We start from the raw sequence: 20,449 nt of genomic DNA on the forward strand, positions 1-20,449 counted from the left end.
GTGATAAATCCTACAGCAGTCACATCTCTGTTCTGTTTCCTTTCACCTCCAAGACCTGCTTTCATTCAGGTATTATAGAAAAATGAGGGACAGAAATTAAAAACAAAACAAAAAGCAAACAATCAAAAAACAGAAACGTACATGAATCAGAGCATATGTTGCTGAAGCACTGAGACAAAGATCCCTGTTCTGGACTGAGCAGTTACATAGGTCCTCCTGGACTCACAGCATCACTGGTTAAGGGTCAACATGAGCCTCTTTGTCTCGTGTCATGTGCTTGTGTTTCTACATTACAAGAATGCAGTACCTGGACTTAGAGGACGCATGAGCAAGATCCTGAATACAGAAGAATAGCTGATTCTTGTTTTTTGTGTCTGGTAAAAGATCAATTTTCAAAGGTTGCTCAGTCAAATATAAAAAATATTATTTGCTTCCACCTGTCTGCTGGGTGTAAGTAGTCCATTACAACAAATAGGTCCAAATAGCAAGCAGTAGCACACTGTACATTACTCCTGCTGAGATGTACGTAAAACTCTTCAGGATGGTCATAGATATTATCATTCAGACAAGGCTTCGTTTCTGCTCATATCTGAGCTTTAGGAGATGAGTCAGTTATCACTGCTTTGCTCTGCAGCACATCAGCTTCATCTTCAAAGAATGAGTAAAGAAGTCCAACACACCAAACTGTCAGTTCAAAGTCACGCGGTGCCGAGACGAGTGGGCCGGTGCTTCGACTCTCCTCCAGTAAAATGTTATGTGACAACACTCTGGACAGCAGGACTTGTCAAAAAAGAGATGAGAGTCCAAAGTCTCATGGGATATGACAAGTGCTGCTCTCTAGGTGCAAAGCCCACACCAGGTACCTTGTTTTTTCAGGTTCTTCCTGGGGCCCGTCCCACCAGTCTTTCCTCAGCCCAACCCAGCCTTTGTTGTCCCTGTCTGTGAGCCTGTCTTCACTCCTCAGCCTACATGCTTGTTTCGCAGGGCGGCGTCAGGCTTCCATCCAGAACAATGTGGTTTTCTCGTTTGTCTCCACTCTGTTCTGCTCCCTCCCCTGCTCCCCTGTCGTCAGCTCCTTCCATGGTTACGAGCTCCTGGGTGCAGTTGAGCTGACTACCTTTAGATGACAGTGGGCTAGCATCACTGCCTGAGGCAACAGCAGACTTCTCCATGTGATTCCTCCCCTGGTGGCTTAAGCCTGTGAGCTGCCCTTCACCTTCTAAGCTCCTGGCTGCTGAGCCCTCACCTCCCCCCTGGGAGTTGCTGGGATTGACAGATTGCTGGGCCAGGGACGGAGATTGCAGGATTGCCAGCGGAGACTTAGCTTCCTGTATTGCAGGACTAGATGAAGAAGAAAACCTGGAAACCATGTCATCGGAAAGTATTTGAGCAAACTTGGCTGAGCCAGCGGAGGCTGGTGTTGCCACAGGTGTCATCACCGCCATGAGAATGTCATCCTGGGATCCAATGAAGTCAACCTTGAGGGCTCTTGTCTTTTGTGAACTGCTGTTGTCTTGCAAGGAGCTGCAGATGCTGTCACAGATCGTCCCGAAGCTTTCCACATTTTGTGACACCAACTCAGTATCTTCAGCTGCACTTTCTCTGGGGCTAGACATGAACTCATACAAACCCTCTTTGATGATGGTCATTGGCTGGATGCTGTCAGAGCCCTTGTTCAATTCCAAAGAACTAATCTGACTTAGATCCAAGGGCGGGGGTATACGCTGCTGCCTAGCCCCAGTTTGACCTACTTCAACACTGGGGAGCAGGGAGCTTCTTTCTCCTCTTTCCACTGCAAAATCATCAGCCACACTGGACAGTTTCCTGGCACTGCTGACTTTAGGTGAAGTTTGCTGGGCTTGGGTGGATGCCAATGCATTCATCTCCATCTGTTCCTCCACAATTTTTTCTCGCTGCTCTTGGATGGCTGCTGTTTTGTTGTAAGCATCTTCAAGTCGCTTTGCACTCAGATGCTGAGGGGTGGTTTTGATAGACGAGGGTTTGGCTTGTTCAGGGGAGCCCAGCCGAAGCCCTCCTTGATAATTCTGGGATCTGTCTGGGCTGTCCACCTCCACATTAGAGTAGTGCTTGTGGTAGCTCCAGCGACTGGGTGACAGGTGATTGTCCACAGGACATTTACTGTCCTCTCTTTTGTCCACCAACACATCTGTGAGTTCCATACTACGGGCAAAAGCATCCTTTAGGTTAATAGAAATAATACTTCCACTCCGTTTGGCTCTTTCGAGAGCTTCCCTCCTCTTGATTGCCTTCTCTTGCCGCTTTTGCTCTCGGTAGAACTCTGAGAAATTATTGACAATGATTGGGATGGGAAGGGCAATGACCAACACACCTGCTATGCAGCAGAGCCCTCCTACAATCTTGCCCAGCAAGGTTTGTGGGTAAATGTCTCCATAACCAACAGTTGTCATGGTAATAGTAGCCCACCAGAAGGAAGCTGGGATACTGGTGAATTTGGTCGCGTCTTCATCCTTCTCAGCAAAGAACACCAAGCTAGAGAAGATCATAATGCCCATGGCTAAGAAGAGGATCAGCAGACCCAACTCATTGTAGCTCCTTCGCAAAGTGAAGCCCAAAGATTGGAGTCCTGTCGAGTGCCTGGCCAGTTTCAGGATCCTCAGGATCCTCATAATACGGAAGATCTGGACCACACGCCGTACGTTCTGAAACTGCATCACATTTTTGTTCGATTCAGTCAGGCAGAGTGTCACATAATAAGGCAGTATAGCCAGCAGATCGATGATGTTCAGCGGTGCTTTGATGAAGTTCCACTTGTTGGGGGCGGAGAGCAGGCGCAGCATGTACTCCATGGTGAACCAGGCAATGCAGACGGCTTCCACATGGGCCAGGCTGGGATTGTCATTGAACTGGCCGAATTCATCTACAACCTGCAGCTCTGGCAAGGTGTTGAGGGACAATGAGATAGTGGAAATGATGATGAAGATGATCGAGATCATCGCCAGGATCTGCAAGACAGAGACAGATCACTGTGTTAGCGTGACTTCTCTTTAGCTTCTTACATACGTCTGTATCTACACATAGACAAGCTGAAAGACGTAGAACTTGCCATCATCTGTGGTTGACAGTTGTTGTCTCTTATAGCCAACCAACTGCATGACTCTGGGGATGTGAATATCTTTCAGCTGTGGCTCAGATGTTCCCCAGAGTCCAGATGCCTCAGGATTCATTGAATGACTGTAGTCCCAATTAATGCAATTACTACATCTGGCTTTGAAAACCAATCTCTTCACACGTGTTTGAGGGTTTTCAGTTCCAAAACTAATGTCATTCTTATCAGCCTCAGCAGTACTTTGCATGCAATGCTAATGCAATGCTCATGGTAATTAGTTCCTCATTATAAGTTAATTGTTAATAAGCCAATAGAAGAGATCCCGCTGTGTATTTGAAGAGAAAAAGTTTACCCACAAAGTTGCAAAATACAAAAATACCCCAAATAAATCATGAAAAACAGTCAGTCCACTTCTGCTGACCACCACAGGATCATCATCTTTCATAGGTTGTAAATCTTCCCAGACTTTCTTGGAGTTAAGGCAGAAACACAGAGCACCCAGCAGCTACACTTCACAGCACTTGTTTGCTCACTAATCGAATCTTTTTGTGACATGAATTCTGAAATGCCACAAATGCACCAACCACTAAATAACATAGCGATCAATTAAAAAACAGCATTTGACAACTCCTGTTTGTCCTACTGCAGGCATTAAGGAAGAAACCGTACATCTAAGAATGAGGACAGTATGGAGACGTTTAACCTATCAGTTAAAAATACAGATCAATCAAGGTCATGTTATCATTGAGAAAAACTATTTGTGTTCTTGTGTAGCTGTAATGTGACGTGTTTAAGAGCCACAGCAGCGAGATAGAACCTCCAGGCAACATGCGTGACTGCCCTAACATGGTATGTGGGGAAACAATTCTAAATGCCAGAAAAATGTTTACACCAACTGGACGTGACTTAAATGAATTTCTTCAGTAGCCACTGAATCTACAGACACCAGAACGTCTCTTTGAACCTTTTCCAACTTCTTACAACTGCATCTGGAAAACTGTCCACCAGTTGTTGTTGTTTTTTTAATATTTGTACTTTTTGATAAACCATCATTTCTTTTGGTATGTTTTCCAAATTACATAGTAAACTCAATTTAAAAAAGTAAAAAGAAAAGAAATCAACCAGGGATATTAACACCAAAAGGCAGCATAAATCACCTGAACATGATTGGCATTGTCGCTGTGAGAAAGCTAAAATATGAAGCAATATTACCCAGAAAGTGCATTTTCTGAGGACAATGCATATGATTGCTATCAGTCACATGATGTCATCGCTCAAGCTGAAGATTCAAGCAGGCTGAACGTTTAAAATATTTGCTTCCTAAAACAGTAAACTCAGAACGGTTGTAAAGAACGCCCAGAACGTATAAGACAGAGGAAGGTGTCAGGGAAAAACCACCACCACAGGATGAAGAGGTCATTAGAAGTCATTGTGTGCAGATCTCAACACCCACCGGCTGAAAATAAGAAGACTGCCACATGTTGAGCAATAACTGAAATGTCACCTGTACGAAGGCCAAACAAGCTCAAAACACGTTTCCTGAGGTAAAAACATGAAATAATGCTTCTCTTGTAACTCCGCCTACTGCCATGTGGCAGCACTGCTTAGACCACTGACATGTCATCAGGACTTCTAACAAAATTTGTACAAAAAAACCCACAATAAATGTCCTGTTGTAATCCCAGCAGTCGCCACATGGTGGCGGTTGACCAAAGGTTTGAGGAACTGTAGGACTGCAGGGAGGGGAACACACTGGGGAAGCTGAAGGTCCTGATCTACTGTGTATATTAATGTAAAAGACCGTCTTCTGGTCAGCTGAAGCTCTAAAAGCAGTCGAGAGTTTATCGATTAGCTGTAGCAAGTGGACTGGACTTGTGTAAGATTTTAAAGTCGAACCCTGTTTCCAGGTGTCGTCCACTGCGAGTGGAGTGACACAAAACCCATCCATCCATCAGCTACACCCACGGGGTCCTGCAGAGGGTCATGGAGGTCAGGCTTTGAGATGCTTCCATGTTCCACTGGGTCCTGTAGAGGGTCATGGAGGTCAGGCTTTGAGATGCCTCCGTGCTCACCTGGCTGAGTGTGTGCCCCGTGTTCGAAGGCTACTGTCCAGTTCCGGCCCACAGCCCCTTGTTGTGTGTTGTCCCCCCAGTTAAAGTGCCCCAGTAAGGGCACTGGTTCCATGTGCTGTGGCTCTGCTGTCAGTTACATCCTGCAGGGAACTAGGGGAAGCATTCAGGTTTAAGAAATCCAGGATGAAAACTAACAGTGGAAATCATTTTGGTTCCCAAATTCTAACAGCATCAGAGGTGTGTGGTCGCCTCCCGACTCTGAGTCACCATTAACGGTCTAGATGCTCGTTTACAGACTGCTCAGGGATAGCGGGAGTTAAAGAACATATATTCTACAAATTGCTGAGCAAAATGTGTACAGACTGAGTTTGTTTTTTTGGTTTTTTTTCCCTGCATATTGAACCCTTGAAACTATATTTGATATTCACTCCTTCTCCTGGCTAATCAAAAGCACAGCAGGCCGACCTCCATGAAGACATTCAACAGCCTCTGTTCAGAAGACTCTAATGGGAAAGTCCAACGCACAGGCTGTAAGTAGCTGAAGCATGGTGATGATGGTCTGCGTCTTCTCGCTGTGGCTGTAGGACATTTCAGGATAATTGTAATAGGATTGTGTTACTATGTATAGAGCGGATAGAGAGAGGTTAGAAGTGGTTACTCAGACTTTCCGCCCCCAACAGGAAGAATCAAGCAGTTGGAATTAAGCAATAGCTGGACACCCGAGAAAAGGTTTAAATCAAAGTTTAAACAAATCTGCATCTATATATATTTTTATGGAGTGATTACACCTGGGAGTGACCGCATCTCTGCATGGGAGGAACCGCAGCGAGCAGATACACGAGCCGACACTCTGAAAGTCGGCGGCGGCGTGTTGAAGACACACCTCCTGGTTTAGTGGAGGCCAGGCAGCAGAGAGCTGCTGGTTCAGAGGTGACAGACAGCAGGTACAGAAAGAGTCAGAGCATGGCTGTTATGTTATAATACACACACACACACACACACACACACACACAACAATAAACTCTGTAATCAAGTGAAATGACTGATGGAACACCACTGATTGGAGAGCGATACTCAGAAGTTTAATCCTTAACGAGTTAACTAGTCTCAATGAGCATCAGTTCTTCAATAATAAATGTTTTGTTAATTTAAGGACTTGATAAACGTGAAAGAAACGCAGAGCTGCACTAAATACAGGATAGATAGACAGATAGACAGATAGATAGATAGACAGAGCAAAGGGATGCAGAGGGAAGGCGTATCAAAGTGTGGCCACCCTGCAGCGTCTTAGTGGCTTAATGGCTGCCAAATGCTGTGACCTTGGCACCCAGGGCAGATTTTAAGCAGTACCAGGAACACACAAGCTGCTTTAGAAGCTGTGCAGTGAAGGAAGAATTAATTGAGACTCCACATTTGAAATTCAGCCACTCAGTAACACATTTGTGTAACTGACTCGGTTCAGAAGCATTCATCCCAGTGGAGCCGCTCTTCAGTCACTGGGCTGTTAGAGTTTTCATTATAGTTAGCTCAGTGTACGTTTAGCTGTGGACGAGCTGCTGACACTGTTCTTCTGGAGACTGTCAGTTATCTTCCAAACAAAAACGCCTGCAAATTACTGAAGCAGTTAATTATGTGAGTAATGCCTCCAGAGAGAGGTGTCTGACACAGCCACACAGGAGTCAGAGAAATGCAAAGAGGAAGTGGATGGAGTGAGCCGAGCCTGGTCAGAACCTGGAGTTGTTTCTGGAACAACAAGCACAGGATCCGTTGGACGGCTGCTGGTTCTGCAGAGGTGGACATAGTCCAGCTGTTTCCTCTCTGCTGATATTCACTCATTAATCTTGATGTTCTACATCCTTTGCCACCTCTTTCAGGAAAAGAAAAGTAATACTTTCTGGAGATATGATGACAGCAGAGCACCAAACGGATCTCCTGCAGGTGGTTGTGGCTGCCTATGATCATGATGAAGGCTGGATGATACTAACGTGAAATATTTATTCAACAATTACATTTACATTTTATGTTTTACAGAGACGATCAGAGAAGACTGAGGTGGTTGGAGAGGTGATGGTAGTTTTCCTGAGAGGTGGGTTTGTGTTTCAGAGAGCAGATACAGCAGTCGAGGCTGGAACCAGTCCTCTGGAGCTTTAAAGGCATCGACTAGTCGTCATTAGCAGACACCCATCTGAAGATTCATAGGTCCCAATTTTAATGTTTTTTTCTAACTTTTTGTACGTATGGACTCTGCTGTCGACCGTAGAAACAGGCGTTAAAACGAACCCAACAGTTTGTACGGAGACTGTTCTCTGAACGTCTACATGAATGTGTGATGACACATGGGAGGCTTTAAACATGGTGGTGACGGTGGACAGCAGCCTCAGTAAAACCTGCTAAACATGACATGAACACGACAAAACCTGTTCTTCTTGTTCCCTTTGTGATGAAAGAACCTGAACGCTGACAGGACGAACCACAGTATTTATTTTTATGGTCTCTGGGAGCTCAGGGATGTCCTCATGCTTTTCAAACATGCTGATATCGCTGCTGTTTCCCTCACAGTGTGATAACTTTGTTTTTTTTATCTTTATGTGAAAGCTGCACTAAACTCAAGAAGCAAAGTGCAGAGAGGAAGCATCAGTTGGACTCTGGAGTGTGTTGGATGACTGGGTTCAGGATCCTCACATAAAAATGGCCACCACATGAAAAAAGCTGAAACCTGACTCAGTATTTAAGAATAAAGATTAAAGCAGAGAAGAAGTGGAGCAGAAACATCAAACAGAAAGACAAGGTTATCCATCCACCCATCATCTCTACACCTGGACAGGTAACCAGTCTATCACAGGGCTACACTTAGAGACAGACAACCAAGCACACTTTCGGACAATTTAGAATCACCAATTAACCTCAGCATGTTTCTGTTTTTGGTCATGCAGCTGTCTGAGCAAACTACAGCCACAGAGCACCATCGACCGCAGTCTGTGATGTGAGGCGTTCAGGAACATCAGTAAAATGTAGTATCTGCTGCAGCCTGCGATGTGAGGCGTTCAGGAACATCAGTGAATGAGGGGTCTGTCGATAAGCACCTGTGACCAGGTGGGGGGTGCGCCTGACGGACAGTGTTGGTCACATCAGTGTGACGAGTGAGAAGGTCAGTCTGGAGCCCTGCTCGCTGTGTCTGCTTTACCCCCAAAGACTTTAACACTGTTTGTGATACTATGTGAGCATCTGAAAAAGTCGACTGCTGACCCCGTTCACTGGAGAGGATTCAGTCGGGGAACAAACGGCTGATGAATGAGTGAATGAATGAATAAAGGCGTACGATATGTGGACACACAGACATGCCAGAGCTACCACCACAGACAACAGCTAGCAGCATGCAGTGAAACAGCTATCCACCTACAGCCATTCAGAATACGATCCGATGCGTGTATGCAATAACAGCAACTGTCCAGTGCTTGAGGGCGTACCTTGTTTGCGGTTGAGTTTGGCATAACCGGCTCCGTATCCTCGGCCATATATCGATGAGCTGCTGAAGGCGCTGTAGGGGAGAGGAGTGGCCAAGCTGTCCTCGCACTTCCCTGAACCTGAGAGAAGACAAACACACAGAGATGGACTCTGGTCCTCTCATGATGCATGACAGTTACAACATTAAATGGTCTACATGTAATACTGTGGTTCAATGAATTATTAATACCAGCAGAACTGTTAGCATTCCCTCAGCTGCCCTTATTATAACATGCTGATGAGAACATTTTGGAATGCTAACTCATGCTAACTTGGGTTCTCTGATTAGACCTGTGAGGTCTGTACCTCACTGTGTTAGCACCGACAGGCGGCATATGTTGTGAACTGCGCTGCACAAATACAACTGAGACTGAATTGAAATTTATGGCCACCAGACTGGCCGCCGACAGAAACAGGAACCAGGACGTAAACAGCTGTTGTGTGACACTGCTAACATGTTAAAGCAGCGCTAACCGATGCCTCTGTAGCTTCTGTTTCCACCGGGCTGCACGGCATGCATCACTGAACAGTAGAAGCCATGATGGTTTCAGGAAATTCTGATATGACAACACAACAGACACATCAGAGGGTTTCTGACGCTGGTTTGTGGGTGTGCACATTAAGGATGAGCTGACCTGGAGCACAAACACGGCGACCAGTGTGAAGAAGGCCCAGCAGGCCCAGCAGGCCCATGTTCTGTTTGCTTTGTTTTTGTTTTTATGTTATTTTATTGATGTTATTTTACAATTAATATTTACGTACTGTGCACTTAAGGATGGCACGTTCAATTTCATTGTTCTCATACAATGACCATAAAGACGTTCTGATTCTGATTCTAATTCTGAATACATCCATATGTAAGTCTGTGAGCATCTGCTAACAGGCCAGATGTGTTCATAGAGTCTGCTCCAACACTTCATCTGGTTTGGACGTCCTTTTTCCTCTTGTCTCTTGCTTGCATCTCTCAAATTGTCGGACCTTCATTAGCATGTCAGTTGGCACCAATTCTCCTGAACACAACTGAAAAAATGAAGATGGAACAGTGACCCAGCAAACACTGATGGTGGTTCTGAATGTGGTGGTGGTTTGTGGTGTGTGGCAGTAGCTTGGTTTATCTGGCCAAGTGACCAATAATGAACACAGCGTAGGCCTAGAGTCTCTCTCTCAGAAAACAACTCAGAATGACTGTGATGTTCAGAGAAGATCAACATGAGAAGCTTTAGTTTCAGCTACAGCACTTTGCTGAGACCACTGGACTCTGTGAAGGCTGTGGATGGTTCTGCAAAGAGGCCCAACCCATTTTAAAGTGAAAATTAGACGCCGCTGAAGGCCGAGGAGGAACATGCACGGCCCACCACTCCATTCATCCATCATCTCTACACCTTCATCCTCACCAGGGTCATGGGGGGCGAGTCTATCCCAGCTGACTCAGGGTGAAGGCAGTTTCACCTGGACAGGTAACCAGTCTATCACAGGGCTACACTTAGAGACAGANACGGTGCTAACCACCGAGCCATCGAGGGTTATTCAGAATTACAGCCTCTGACAGGATGGACGCTGAACGAACTGAACCACCACCAATCGTGTTTTACTCCAAAGACACATCTAACTGTTTTGCATCCATCCATCTGTTATTTATGTACAGTTTCATCCACTGTAGGGTCACAGGGGGCTGGAGAGGGGACACCTGGACAGGTAGCCAGTCCATCACAGCCAAGTTTATGTATATAGCACATTTCAGCAACAAGGCAATTCAAAGCGCTTTAGATAGATAGATAGAACTTTATTGATCCCTTTGGTAGAACCTCAGCTTTACAAAGACGTTAAACCATCAGAAAGAAGCACATCAACAGACACCATTTAAAATCAATACCACAGATCATTAGAACATCTAAGAAAAACTGAAAAATTTAAAAGTTTAAATATCAGAAAGTATTAAGATCCAAGCATAAAGCTACAGAGTTAGAGTTAAAACATTTAGTCACAGGCAGTTGGGAACAGGTGAGTCTTCCACCTCGATTTAAAAGAACTGAGAGTTTCAGCTGACCTGCAGTTTTCCGGGAGGTTCTGGTTCTGATTCTGGGAGCAGAGAGCAGACCTGCCCCAGACGACCCGAGCGGTCCGGATGGTTCGTACTGTGTCAGGAGGTCACTGTTGTATTCTGGCCCCAAACCACTCACAGCTTTGTGGACCAGCAGCAGTACTTTAAATGGATCCTCTGACACAGGGAGCCAGTGGAAAGACCTCAGACCTGGAGTGAACGATCCATGATCCTGGTCTCAGCCAGGAGTCAAGCAGAATCAGCTGCAGGTGTCTGACTGATTTTTTAGGTCGGCAGGGTTAGGGTTAGGGCAGGTGTTTTCCAGGGCCTGCTGAGACCTCAGTCCTTTAGTCATGATATATCCTTTAGGTGGCAGCAGGCTGCTTGATGACAGCACACGTAAAGGTTTACAAAGGAGAAAGTGGTATTTTATTTTACCAAAACTATAACTACAACACTGTTCCAAAGACCCCTCCCCAGCCAGCAGCACCACTTCCAGCTCCAGACAAATCTGCAAATAAGATCAATTCATTCAGGGGTTCACATTCCAGGTGGCTCAGCAGCTTAAACCGGGGCTATAATCCCCGGCGCTGGTCGTGGGTTTGAATCCAGCACTCTCCTCCCCACCCTACCCATCTCCCTCTCCCCTGTCCAATAAGGCTAAAGGCCACAAAAACAACACTAATAAGAAGAGCAATTCATTCACAAACCAAAGTATAGACTTGAAAGCTTGTTTTTGTTTGTTTGAGTGAACGAACCGTGTTTCTGACCCGTTTCTGTTCGGGTCTCCGTGGAGAATGGCTTGAAAAACAAAATAAAGTCCAATAAAACAACACCTTATATTTCTGGCAAGTTTCCTCAGTGACTCAACAAAAACAGACATTTTATTTCACTACTCTTTTCTGCACTGATTGTGAAACCCGATGAAGGTTCATCATGTGACTGCAGGCTACAGAGAACACCGTCACACATACAGCTTCAGGCTGGACAAGTTTTACCAGAGTGAGACATGGAGGGCGTAGAGTGCGGACACGGAGGTGCTAGCTACAATACTTCAGCTCAATGATATTGTTTTGTTTGACTTTATTACCTACATTTTAGCTCCACCGCTCAGTGGACTCTGATGATTAAAGATGATTCTTGTTCCAACAGCAACAGTTTGGCCAAACTGAGGCACCACTGAGTTCTCCCCTTCATTACAGATTATTATACTACTGACACAACTCACACAGAAATCCTTGTTACTGTCGTTAATGTGCAGTATACAGTTCTTATTGTATATATATATATATATATATATATATATATATACATATAATTATCATGCAGTAGTGCAGGTGAGCGCATCCTCTACCAGCCTCAACATTACAGTGACAGATCAATACTTACAGTCCAATAATGAATACGCATCATTACAAAATGGACTGTTCTGCACATTAATTACTTTTATTTGGGGGATTTAAATCTATTTTAGAATTCACTCTTTTTACTTTTGTCCTAGTACAGTCCTGAACAAGGACTTCTATTGAAACACGGTATTTGTGCTGCTTTCGTTTCAGTGAAGGATCCGAGTACTTGTTCCTCCTCTGCTCCCTCTAGGAGGAGGACACGGCAGCTCGCTGCTAGCTTAGCGTAGCAGCTGCTAAACGGACTCACGTGTTCTGTTCTGACAAGACTTCCAGTTACAGCAGCTTCTTCTGTTTGTGCAGGAAACCATTCCCAAAGTGAATGGACTGCACTTATCCAGCTGCTGTCTACCTCAATGCTGCTCAGAGTGCTTCACACACATTCATCCACCATGCAAGGTGCCATCAGAGCCAACTTCAGGCTCAGCGTCTCGCCCGAAGCCGTACTAGATGGTGAGAAATGGTTTTTTTGAGCGTTTTGTGTCTTGGTGCCATGTTACTTTGCTTCTGATGCAATTCTGTGCCTCTGCAGAACCTTCTACAACATCTGTAGCTGACATTAGATGACGACCTTAAAAGGGTTAGGGTTTTATGATGAAAGCTCAGTTAAACTCAGCAGCGCCCTCCAGGGTCCAGTAAGGATATTAGCATTAACTAGCTCAAAGAAATATTACTGGAAACAAATGAAGCAGCAAACAAACAAGTCAGAAGACCGTCTGGCAGCCTGTAAGCTCCATTACACTGATGCCCACTCAACAGTCTGATGTCCAGACATTTGCCAACAAAAGAATTACAGCTGAGAGGATTTTGCTGCAGAAAGCAAACCACTTTGGATCAGCCGGGTTCCTGTGATAAATCCTCGTCTGAATTAAAGCATTTAAAAGTGGGATGCTTCAGTACATTAGTGAATGCACATCCCTCCTCTGCTCCCATCTTGAGGCACAGGGCCAGACAACCAGAGGCCTGAGGAACCGCTCAGCGCCCTCCTGCTGCCGGACCCGCTCACACAGCAGCACACAACCAGGACTCGGACTTTTTAGCTGTCCTGAACTTCACGATGAATTTTAAAAGTCATGCAAGCGTTGAAAAGATCACTAGTTAGTGCACCGACGAAGAGATGCCATTAAAAGTGCTGCAAACAGACGAAGAAACAGTTTGTACCCATGAGCTGCTGTTGCCCTGAAGGCCAGAGATCATCCCTCAGCGTCTCTGTTCACACCCCACTGCAGTCATTACATCAATATGTTCACTATGTTTTTTATTTTTTATTCTATCTTCTGTTTTTTCTATTCGTCATCCCTTTACTCGTGTAAATACACCCCCCCACACACACACACACACACACATACACACATATTTACACCATGTCTTGTGAACATCTTCCTGATGTTCTGCCCACCAGAGCTGCTAACTCTAACTTTCTTGTGCTTTCTTGTACAGTGAAGAGATTCTGATTCTTCTGAGATGTCGTTCATATTAACATGTTTCTGCCCTTTCAGCACTCTGCCTGGTCTCTGGAGGACGGAGCAACAACACACCAGCAGCAGATGTTCCATGTGTCTCCTGCTGGCCTCAGGTTGTCTCGTCCTGTCTGGGTGTGTCTGTTTGTCTACATGTGCTGCTTCTCCTCATCTGATTCTCTGAACCACCTGCAGTATCTTGTTGATTGCTCACTACGTTTCAGCCGATTCCTGTCCTTGTTTCAGGTACGTTGGCTCTTCAGCAGCTCCTCTGACTTCGTTCCCTGCTGCAGTCTACATCCACACAGCAGCCAGCCTTCTTTCTGGAGCAGTCCACATCCCTCCGTTGTGTCACACCGAGCCCTGCCCTCCCTCACGCTGACCATCCCTCATCTGAGGAACCACCTGAGAACTATTCCTCACTGCACATCTTACAGTCAGTAAGCTGTTTGTTCTTTGTGTGAGCTCTCAGTTCTGTGTTCAGGTCCAGCTCTCAACATTTCTTTGAGAAACTGAGTCTCCAGAACTACAGAGAGCAACCTGCTGAGCATCACGACCGTGTGACGCAGCAGCCAGTCAGCCACACTAATGCCTTCATTTAACTGTATTATATAAACTGCTTAACAAACTCACTGGATATGTTTGTGATAATCATCCATTGTGCATCCTAAACCACGAGCCTAGAGTCAAGGGTGAAGCAGGAAGTGGCTTTCCAACATCTAATGGACAGCCTGTTGCTTCTGCACTTTGCTGCTCTGATCCACTCATAGAGCTTCTGTAGTGCATTGATTGTTTTTCTCCTCTGCAGCTACATGTTCAGAAACAACAAATAAAGACTTGTGTCTGTCAGACGCATCATTCCTGGAGTCTGTGTCCCCCCAGACGGACCCACTGTGAGCAGGTGCAGTCTGTGAGGGTTAACCCTAACCCTAACCCAACAGTCTGGAACGGTTCCTTATATTTGTTAGAAAATGATATTGTCATTGAATAATGCATCTCATGAAATTCCACCTACAGTCCCTGTCACAGCAGCTACTCTTCAGCCTCCCCCCTCCCCCCAGCTCCTCTCCTGCAGGTCAGACGGTGGACAGGACAGTCTATCCAACCTGCCAACATTCAGGCTATTTGCAGCAGTAGCAGTCCTGGTAAAAGCTGCAAAGGAGATTAAGCCATTCTCCTAAGTCATACTCTGCGTGTGTGTGTGTGTGTGTGTGTGTGTGTGCATGCAGCTAATATAACTGTGTTTGTTTCACCTAAATTACTTCAGATTCAGTTTCATACTGCAAGAAACTGTGACCAGGAAAAGAAAATGTAGTTTTTTTTTAATTTGTCTATAAAATTGTGAAGAAAACGAAACTTTCAGCCTGAAGTGTTCGACATTTTTGAAAAGAAAGCAAAACATCCTGTGTGTGTGTGTGTGTGTGTGTGTGTGTGTGTGTGTGAGACTACAAAGGGAGCACGTCAAAAATATAATCTGAGCCAAAAATAAGAAGATTACACGATGATGTTCCGTGTATGAAACTAATCTCTATTATTTGAACATTTGACATCCATACTGCCAAATAAAAGCAAACTCTGCTGACCGGTTGTCCATCTGGCCTGCTGTGTGTTCGCTCCACCAGGCTGTGCTTCTCCTCTAATCAGCGGTGGCACCCACCTGTTGGAGGAGGCGCTCCCATTGGCTCAGAGCTGAGCTCCATCAGCGCTGCTCAGGCTGGTGTCGGTGCACGGCGGCCTAAGCAGCTTCCCTCCTGCTGACACTACAGTTCCTACAGTCACATGGACCTTCTGAAGTCCAGCACACTTGTGTTTTTGGAACGTATAGCTATCTGCACATGGACCTGATTTATGTCATGTATGTGTAGTTGAGAAAAGTCCAGTTATATGTATCACGTTGTATAAGAGACTCTGAGTCGGACCCTGCATCTGGTGCTATGCTTGGCTATGTTGTTGGATAGTGTGTTTTTATCTGAGCCACAAATGTACGAATTCTCAGGCTGTTGCAATTGTCAACATGGGTCACAGCTGTTCAGACACTCAGGTGTCTCCAGAGCCACGAGCTGCCTCCGCTCTGCTCAGAACCAAGAGTCCGGCTGTGTGACTGTGGAGGCTTTGGGTTCCTCTGGCAACACTGAGCTCATGTCATCGTTTAGGCGCTTGTTGTATTGCTGCAAACACCCTCAGAGAAAGCTCATAATCACAGTAACAACTGGAATGAAGACGAACTGATTCAACACTGATCTCTGAGAGCACAGAGGAGACCTTAGAAGCCCTGACCCTGGTTCTCCTGCTCCATGATTAATGGATCACAGCTAAACCAGTGTCAGAAGTCACTGGTGTTGAAAACAGGTGATTCTTTATCTGAGACGCTGACTAAAGTCCCAGCGACATGTCGTCCTGATGCATTCCAGAGGATGGAGAGCAGACTTTACTGTGGTTCAGCTGCCTGAGCACCAATGCAGACGAATCACATGACTCTACCTGTTCCACTCACACACTGCAGCTTCTTCAACTCTGTCAGCCATCAGGCACATGTGTACCAACACGAAACCACACGCCACAAACCCGTGGAGCTACTACACTGCTTATTCTGTATTCCTGAACTTCATGTGTGCGTTTTATACATGGATTCTGTCCAATCAGTGAAATCAATGACATGGAAGGTCATTTTTCAAATTAGTGCCAAAAGATCAACAGAAACCTGTTCTGTGTAAGGAACAACATGCCCGCTGGTGGTTTGGTAGAAGTGATGCATGCTGTGCTGCTGGATCCCTCCAGCCTCCAGCCTCCTGAGTCCTCAGTGCTGCTCACGTTCCTGGAGAACTCTGGTGAGCAGCACAGCTTCTCCCCACACAGTGTGAAACCACGTGCTTTAAACAGTCAGTCACATCAGTCAGCCACATCAGCTTCTCTCAGATTTCAGTCTTCCAGGTTGGGTTTGCTTGTACTGACTGAGGCAGATAAAGCCCAAACCTGAGCTGAACTGATAACCAAGTCTGGTTCAAATCACAGCTGCTGGCAGTGCAGTTGCCTCGGCAGAGGGAATCCATTCACAACATCAGCCCACAGGTTTGTTGGCTTCCTTCACCACCTGCTTTGCATCCATGTCCCTTTGCAGTCATGCCTGTTTCCTGACAGTTAAATGATGCAGTCATTGATAAATCAGTAGAAAACGGCTCCTTTATGTCACATTTGGATTCACATCTGCACACATTAGTTTCACTTGATTTACAGAAGGCTCGGTCTACTTCCTGCCCTGATTCTGGATGTTGTCGGTGCATGTACACCATGTGCTGCACAATCATCCGCTGGGAATGTGATTCTCTGGAGACTGAGCAGGTTTCCTCAGCTCAGAATGCGTATGTGCCATCTTTCAGTGTGTTTTTAAAGCTTCCTCTATTCTCCTCTCACAAAGTTGTGCTCTGACTGAATTCCTTCCACAGTGACAAGCATTTAGTGTGTTTAACAGACAAGTGTGGCCTGTTGGTAATGGACTAATGCTCTGTCTATCTGCAGTCAGCCTGCTGCAGACAATGAAACGAGCACAGTAAGCTGGCCGTCGTAAACAAACCGTCAGATGAGTCTGAGCTGCAGTGTGTCCTTCACAAAGCTCAGAGAAAAGAGAGAGAACAGACAGCGTGCACTGAGCAGTACACACCACAGTCACACACAGTCACGGACCTCATCTCTGGAAATCCAGACTTATTTCTACAGAAAACAAGTGATGTCATCAGATAAAGAACTCATAAACCACCTCTGGACTGCAGCATCAGTGAAAACCTGTCAGTCTCTACCCTCACTAAAACACTTTATTAATCTCCCACAAAAAAAAAATAAACAGATGTCACTGCAATTCTGAACTAAATGATGTAACAGAAAACATTGTTCCTTCCTTTTAAAAGGTTTGAAACTGGGGCTTGTTGAAGAGGTTTCCTCTGTCACCAGACTGCTTTATCAATATGTTGTGGTGAAGATCAGATGGAGAGAGACTGTGTGTGACAGAGATTACAGCAGCACACTGGACTCTCTCATATTAAAACTCTCTGAGTCTTGTTCTGACAGTATCTGCTAACTCAGTGGTCCAACCTCTGAAGAGAAATAAATTAGAAAATGCACATTTCAGCCAAATCCAGCTGCGTGTTTATGTTCAGGTCAAGGTTAGAACATGGGACGCTGCTCCACCTAAAAGCCAAGAAGGCAGCCAGCTTTACATTTACACAACAGGAACGTTTCACTGCTGTAGGTACAAGGAACAGAAAGTTTATTGGCTTTGTTGTCGGTCATCGTTGAGTCCCCAAATTATTGAACAACTCTGGATAATCCACAGACCCACAGGTCTACAGGGCAAGATGGTTCTGATGAAGCCACCACGTGTTGTGTCACTGCCTGGGATGTAAAGTAAGTTTAAAGTCCATTCACCATCAGTGCAATCTGTTGGAAGCAGACCTTCACACATTCAGCTCAAACTATGTGACTGAATAAATCCTGTGAGAGGAAGTGAAACATGTTGCTTTGCTCTGTTTGTTCGTTTTGCTGTTTGGGTAGATGTACCCTTCATCCCTCCCACCCTGGAGGTCCTCACACCAGGACTAGACTGCACCTGTTAAAATGCTGCCATCATCATCGTCTGCAGGCTGCTGAGAGCACAGCTTCTTAGTACTAGTGTTACTGAACCAGAGGCAGTCATTTCTGTGGTATCAGGGTTGTTAGTTGTCACTGACTCGTTGCTATAAGGCTGCAATTTACTCTCAATTTAAGGTTTTGATAAGAAAGAGAGAATAATGTGTAATACTTCTAGTGTTTTTCAGACGTCACCCTGGTGGCCTCATCCATAGACACACGCTGATTGTTCTGACCTCACAGATGCAGAGCACTTAGTGCCTGGATCTGGGGGTGTTTTTTAGGTGCATTTAAAATAAATAAATAAGAATAGGGTTTACAGTTTGAACATAATCCAGTCACAACATCTCTACCTGTGGGAAGCACAGGACAGGCCAACACAGCAGTAATCCTCCTCCTCCTTCTCTTCCTGGCACCTCAGTGCTTCACAGGTGAAGGAGGAACAGGGCTCTGATCTCTGATGGCCTACGACGTGCAGGACGGACACACCGGAGTCAGTTCTTGGACTGATAGGGACTATTAATAAAACATCTGTTTGTGGGACATGAACACCTGTGTGTGGTGTTGGAGCCTTGACGTGCAGCTGGACGTGGCCCAAACTGCTGCTGCCGCTCTGTTTTCTGTATCAGACACATGTTGCCTGAATACAGGTTTTGGAAGCAAAATGGTTTGAAAACATCCAAATCAGTAGTTAAAGGATGAAGCATTTGTGACAACATGAAATGTTGTTCCTCTGACCTCAGGATGTGGAAGACGCCTCTTTAACATATGAGAGACTCATTAAAAACAACAGTATAGCCTGCTAGCCATGTCTTGGTGGCATTTAGGGCTTTAGGTTGTACACTAGAGTCATGTGCAACAATCTGATGGACACTGATCTGAGCCAAGCTGAGGAGCTTTGGTTTTGTTCCATGTCATCTTGATCTCATATCAGAATAAAGAACACACACTTTTGGAGCAGAATGGCAGAATCTGGAGGGTATCTCTGATGTTTGATCAAGCTACAAAAACTTTGTTTATCGTGTTGCACAACAGCGTCCACTCATCAGAGCCTCCCTGGTAAATACCACCAGCTTTCAGATGCCACGCCTCATGTTAGGCTATCCATTTAAACCCATGTTGAGGGAACCCAGATGGCATCACTGTGACAACATCAGACTGGCTGAACTCCTTCAGAGACATGGAAACGTGACACAGCTGTTGACATAAAACTGTCGCTGCACAAACAGCTCATCTCAATGAGCCCGAGTGTAAATACTATGACCTAGAAGATGCTCTCCACCCAGCCTGAGCAGGGTTAGGCTCAGCAGACCTCCTGGACACCATAGAAACTGCTTGCAAATTTAAATACCAATTAATTAAATTCTGTTATAAATGGAGTGTAACTTCCCTGGTGTGTGTGCAGGGCGTGTCTGGCTGGTGTTACCTTTGCAGCTACAGAGGAGCTGGGCTTCTCCAGCAGATCCCAGAGCTTCTGCCTCTTGTCGGGACAGCAGCCCTGGTCCTCCTCCTCTCCCTCCTTCTCTCTCAGCGTCTCAGCCTCCCTCCTCAGCTCCTCGTTCATCTGCTCCTTCTTCTGGTGGTACCGCGCCTGGCAGCAGGACTCCAGGTAGATTTCGTCAATGCCCCAGTAGTCCAGCTCCTGGCCGAAGGACAGTGCGCACATCTCCTCCATCATGTGCAGCTTTCCTGTTCTGTAGAAGTTGAGGATGGAGGAGAAGGCGACCGGATGCCTGTCGAAGAAGTACTCATTCTCAGTGAGGCTGTAGTCATCGCAGATCTCCAGCAGCGATTCATGGGTGTTGCAGTCCCTTAGCCGTCCCAGACGGGTCCGGGGCAGTCGGTCGAGTGTCCTCCACAGGACTTCGTGTGTGAGGCCTCCGACATTAAGTCTGACCCTCCGGGAACGGGCTTTAATGCGGATGATGTCGATGGGCTCAGGGGGCAGGACAGGAGCTGCTGCAGGCCGGGGGTTGGCTTTGGGTGTGCTGTAGCTCACTCTGTCTGTCATGGCTGCTCTGCCTACGCTGCCTTCTTATGAAGGGGGTGGTCACGTCGAACAGAGGTCCGCTGTGGTGTCTGTGAACGTCTGCAGCTTCTCAGGTTCAATGAGATGATGGTGCCGGTTGGTCACGGGAAGGTTGACCAAGCCCACCGAGCTCACCTGGCTGTGTTCAGACGACTGGGCTCCTGGTCAGGTCCATGGCTGGAGAAACAAGACATCACATGTTTTACAAAACTGACCAGAGTGGTGATGT

The 20,449-nt window shown here is 45.9% G+C and overlaps 1 protein-coding gene across 1 annotated transcript; it reads right to left on the bottom strand.

Annotated features, from left to right (window-relative positions):
- Positions 1–965: 965 nt before the first annotated feature.
- Positions 966–20,202, bottom strand: LOC103362165 (potassium voltage-gated channel subfamily B member 2-like). The gene is made up of 2 exons (XM_008288454.1): positions 19,618–20,202; positions 966–2,984 (listed from the first exon to the last, which is right to left on the bottom strand). The coding sequence occupies exons 1-2, from the start codon at positions 20,200–20,202 to the stop codon at positions 966–968; spliced, it is 2,604 nt and encodes an 867-aa protein (XP_008286676.1).
- Positions 20,203–20,449: the final 247 nt, after the last annotated feature.

The sequence above is a fragment of the Stegastes partitus genome, unplaced genomic scaffold, assembly GCF_000690725.1.
Source record: "Stegastes partitus isolate 25-593 unplaced genomic scaffold, Stegastes_partitus-1.0.2 Scaffold559, whole genome shotgun sequence".
NCBI lineage: Eukaryota > Metazoa > Chordata > Actinopteri > Pomacentridae > Stegastes > Stegastes partitus.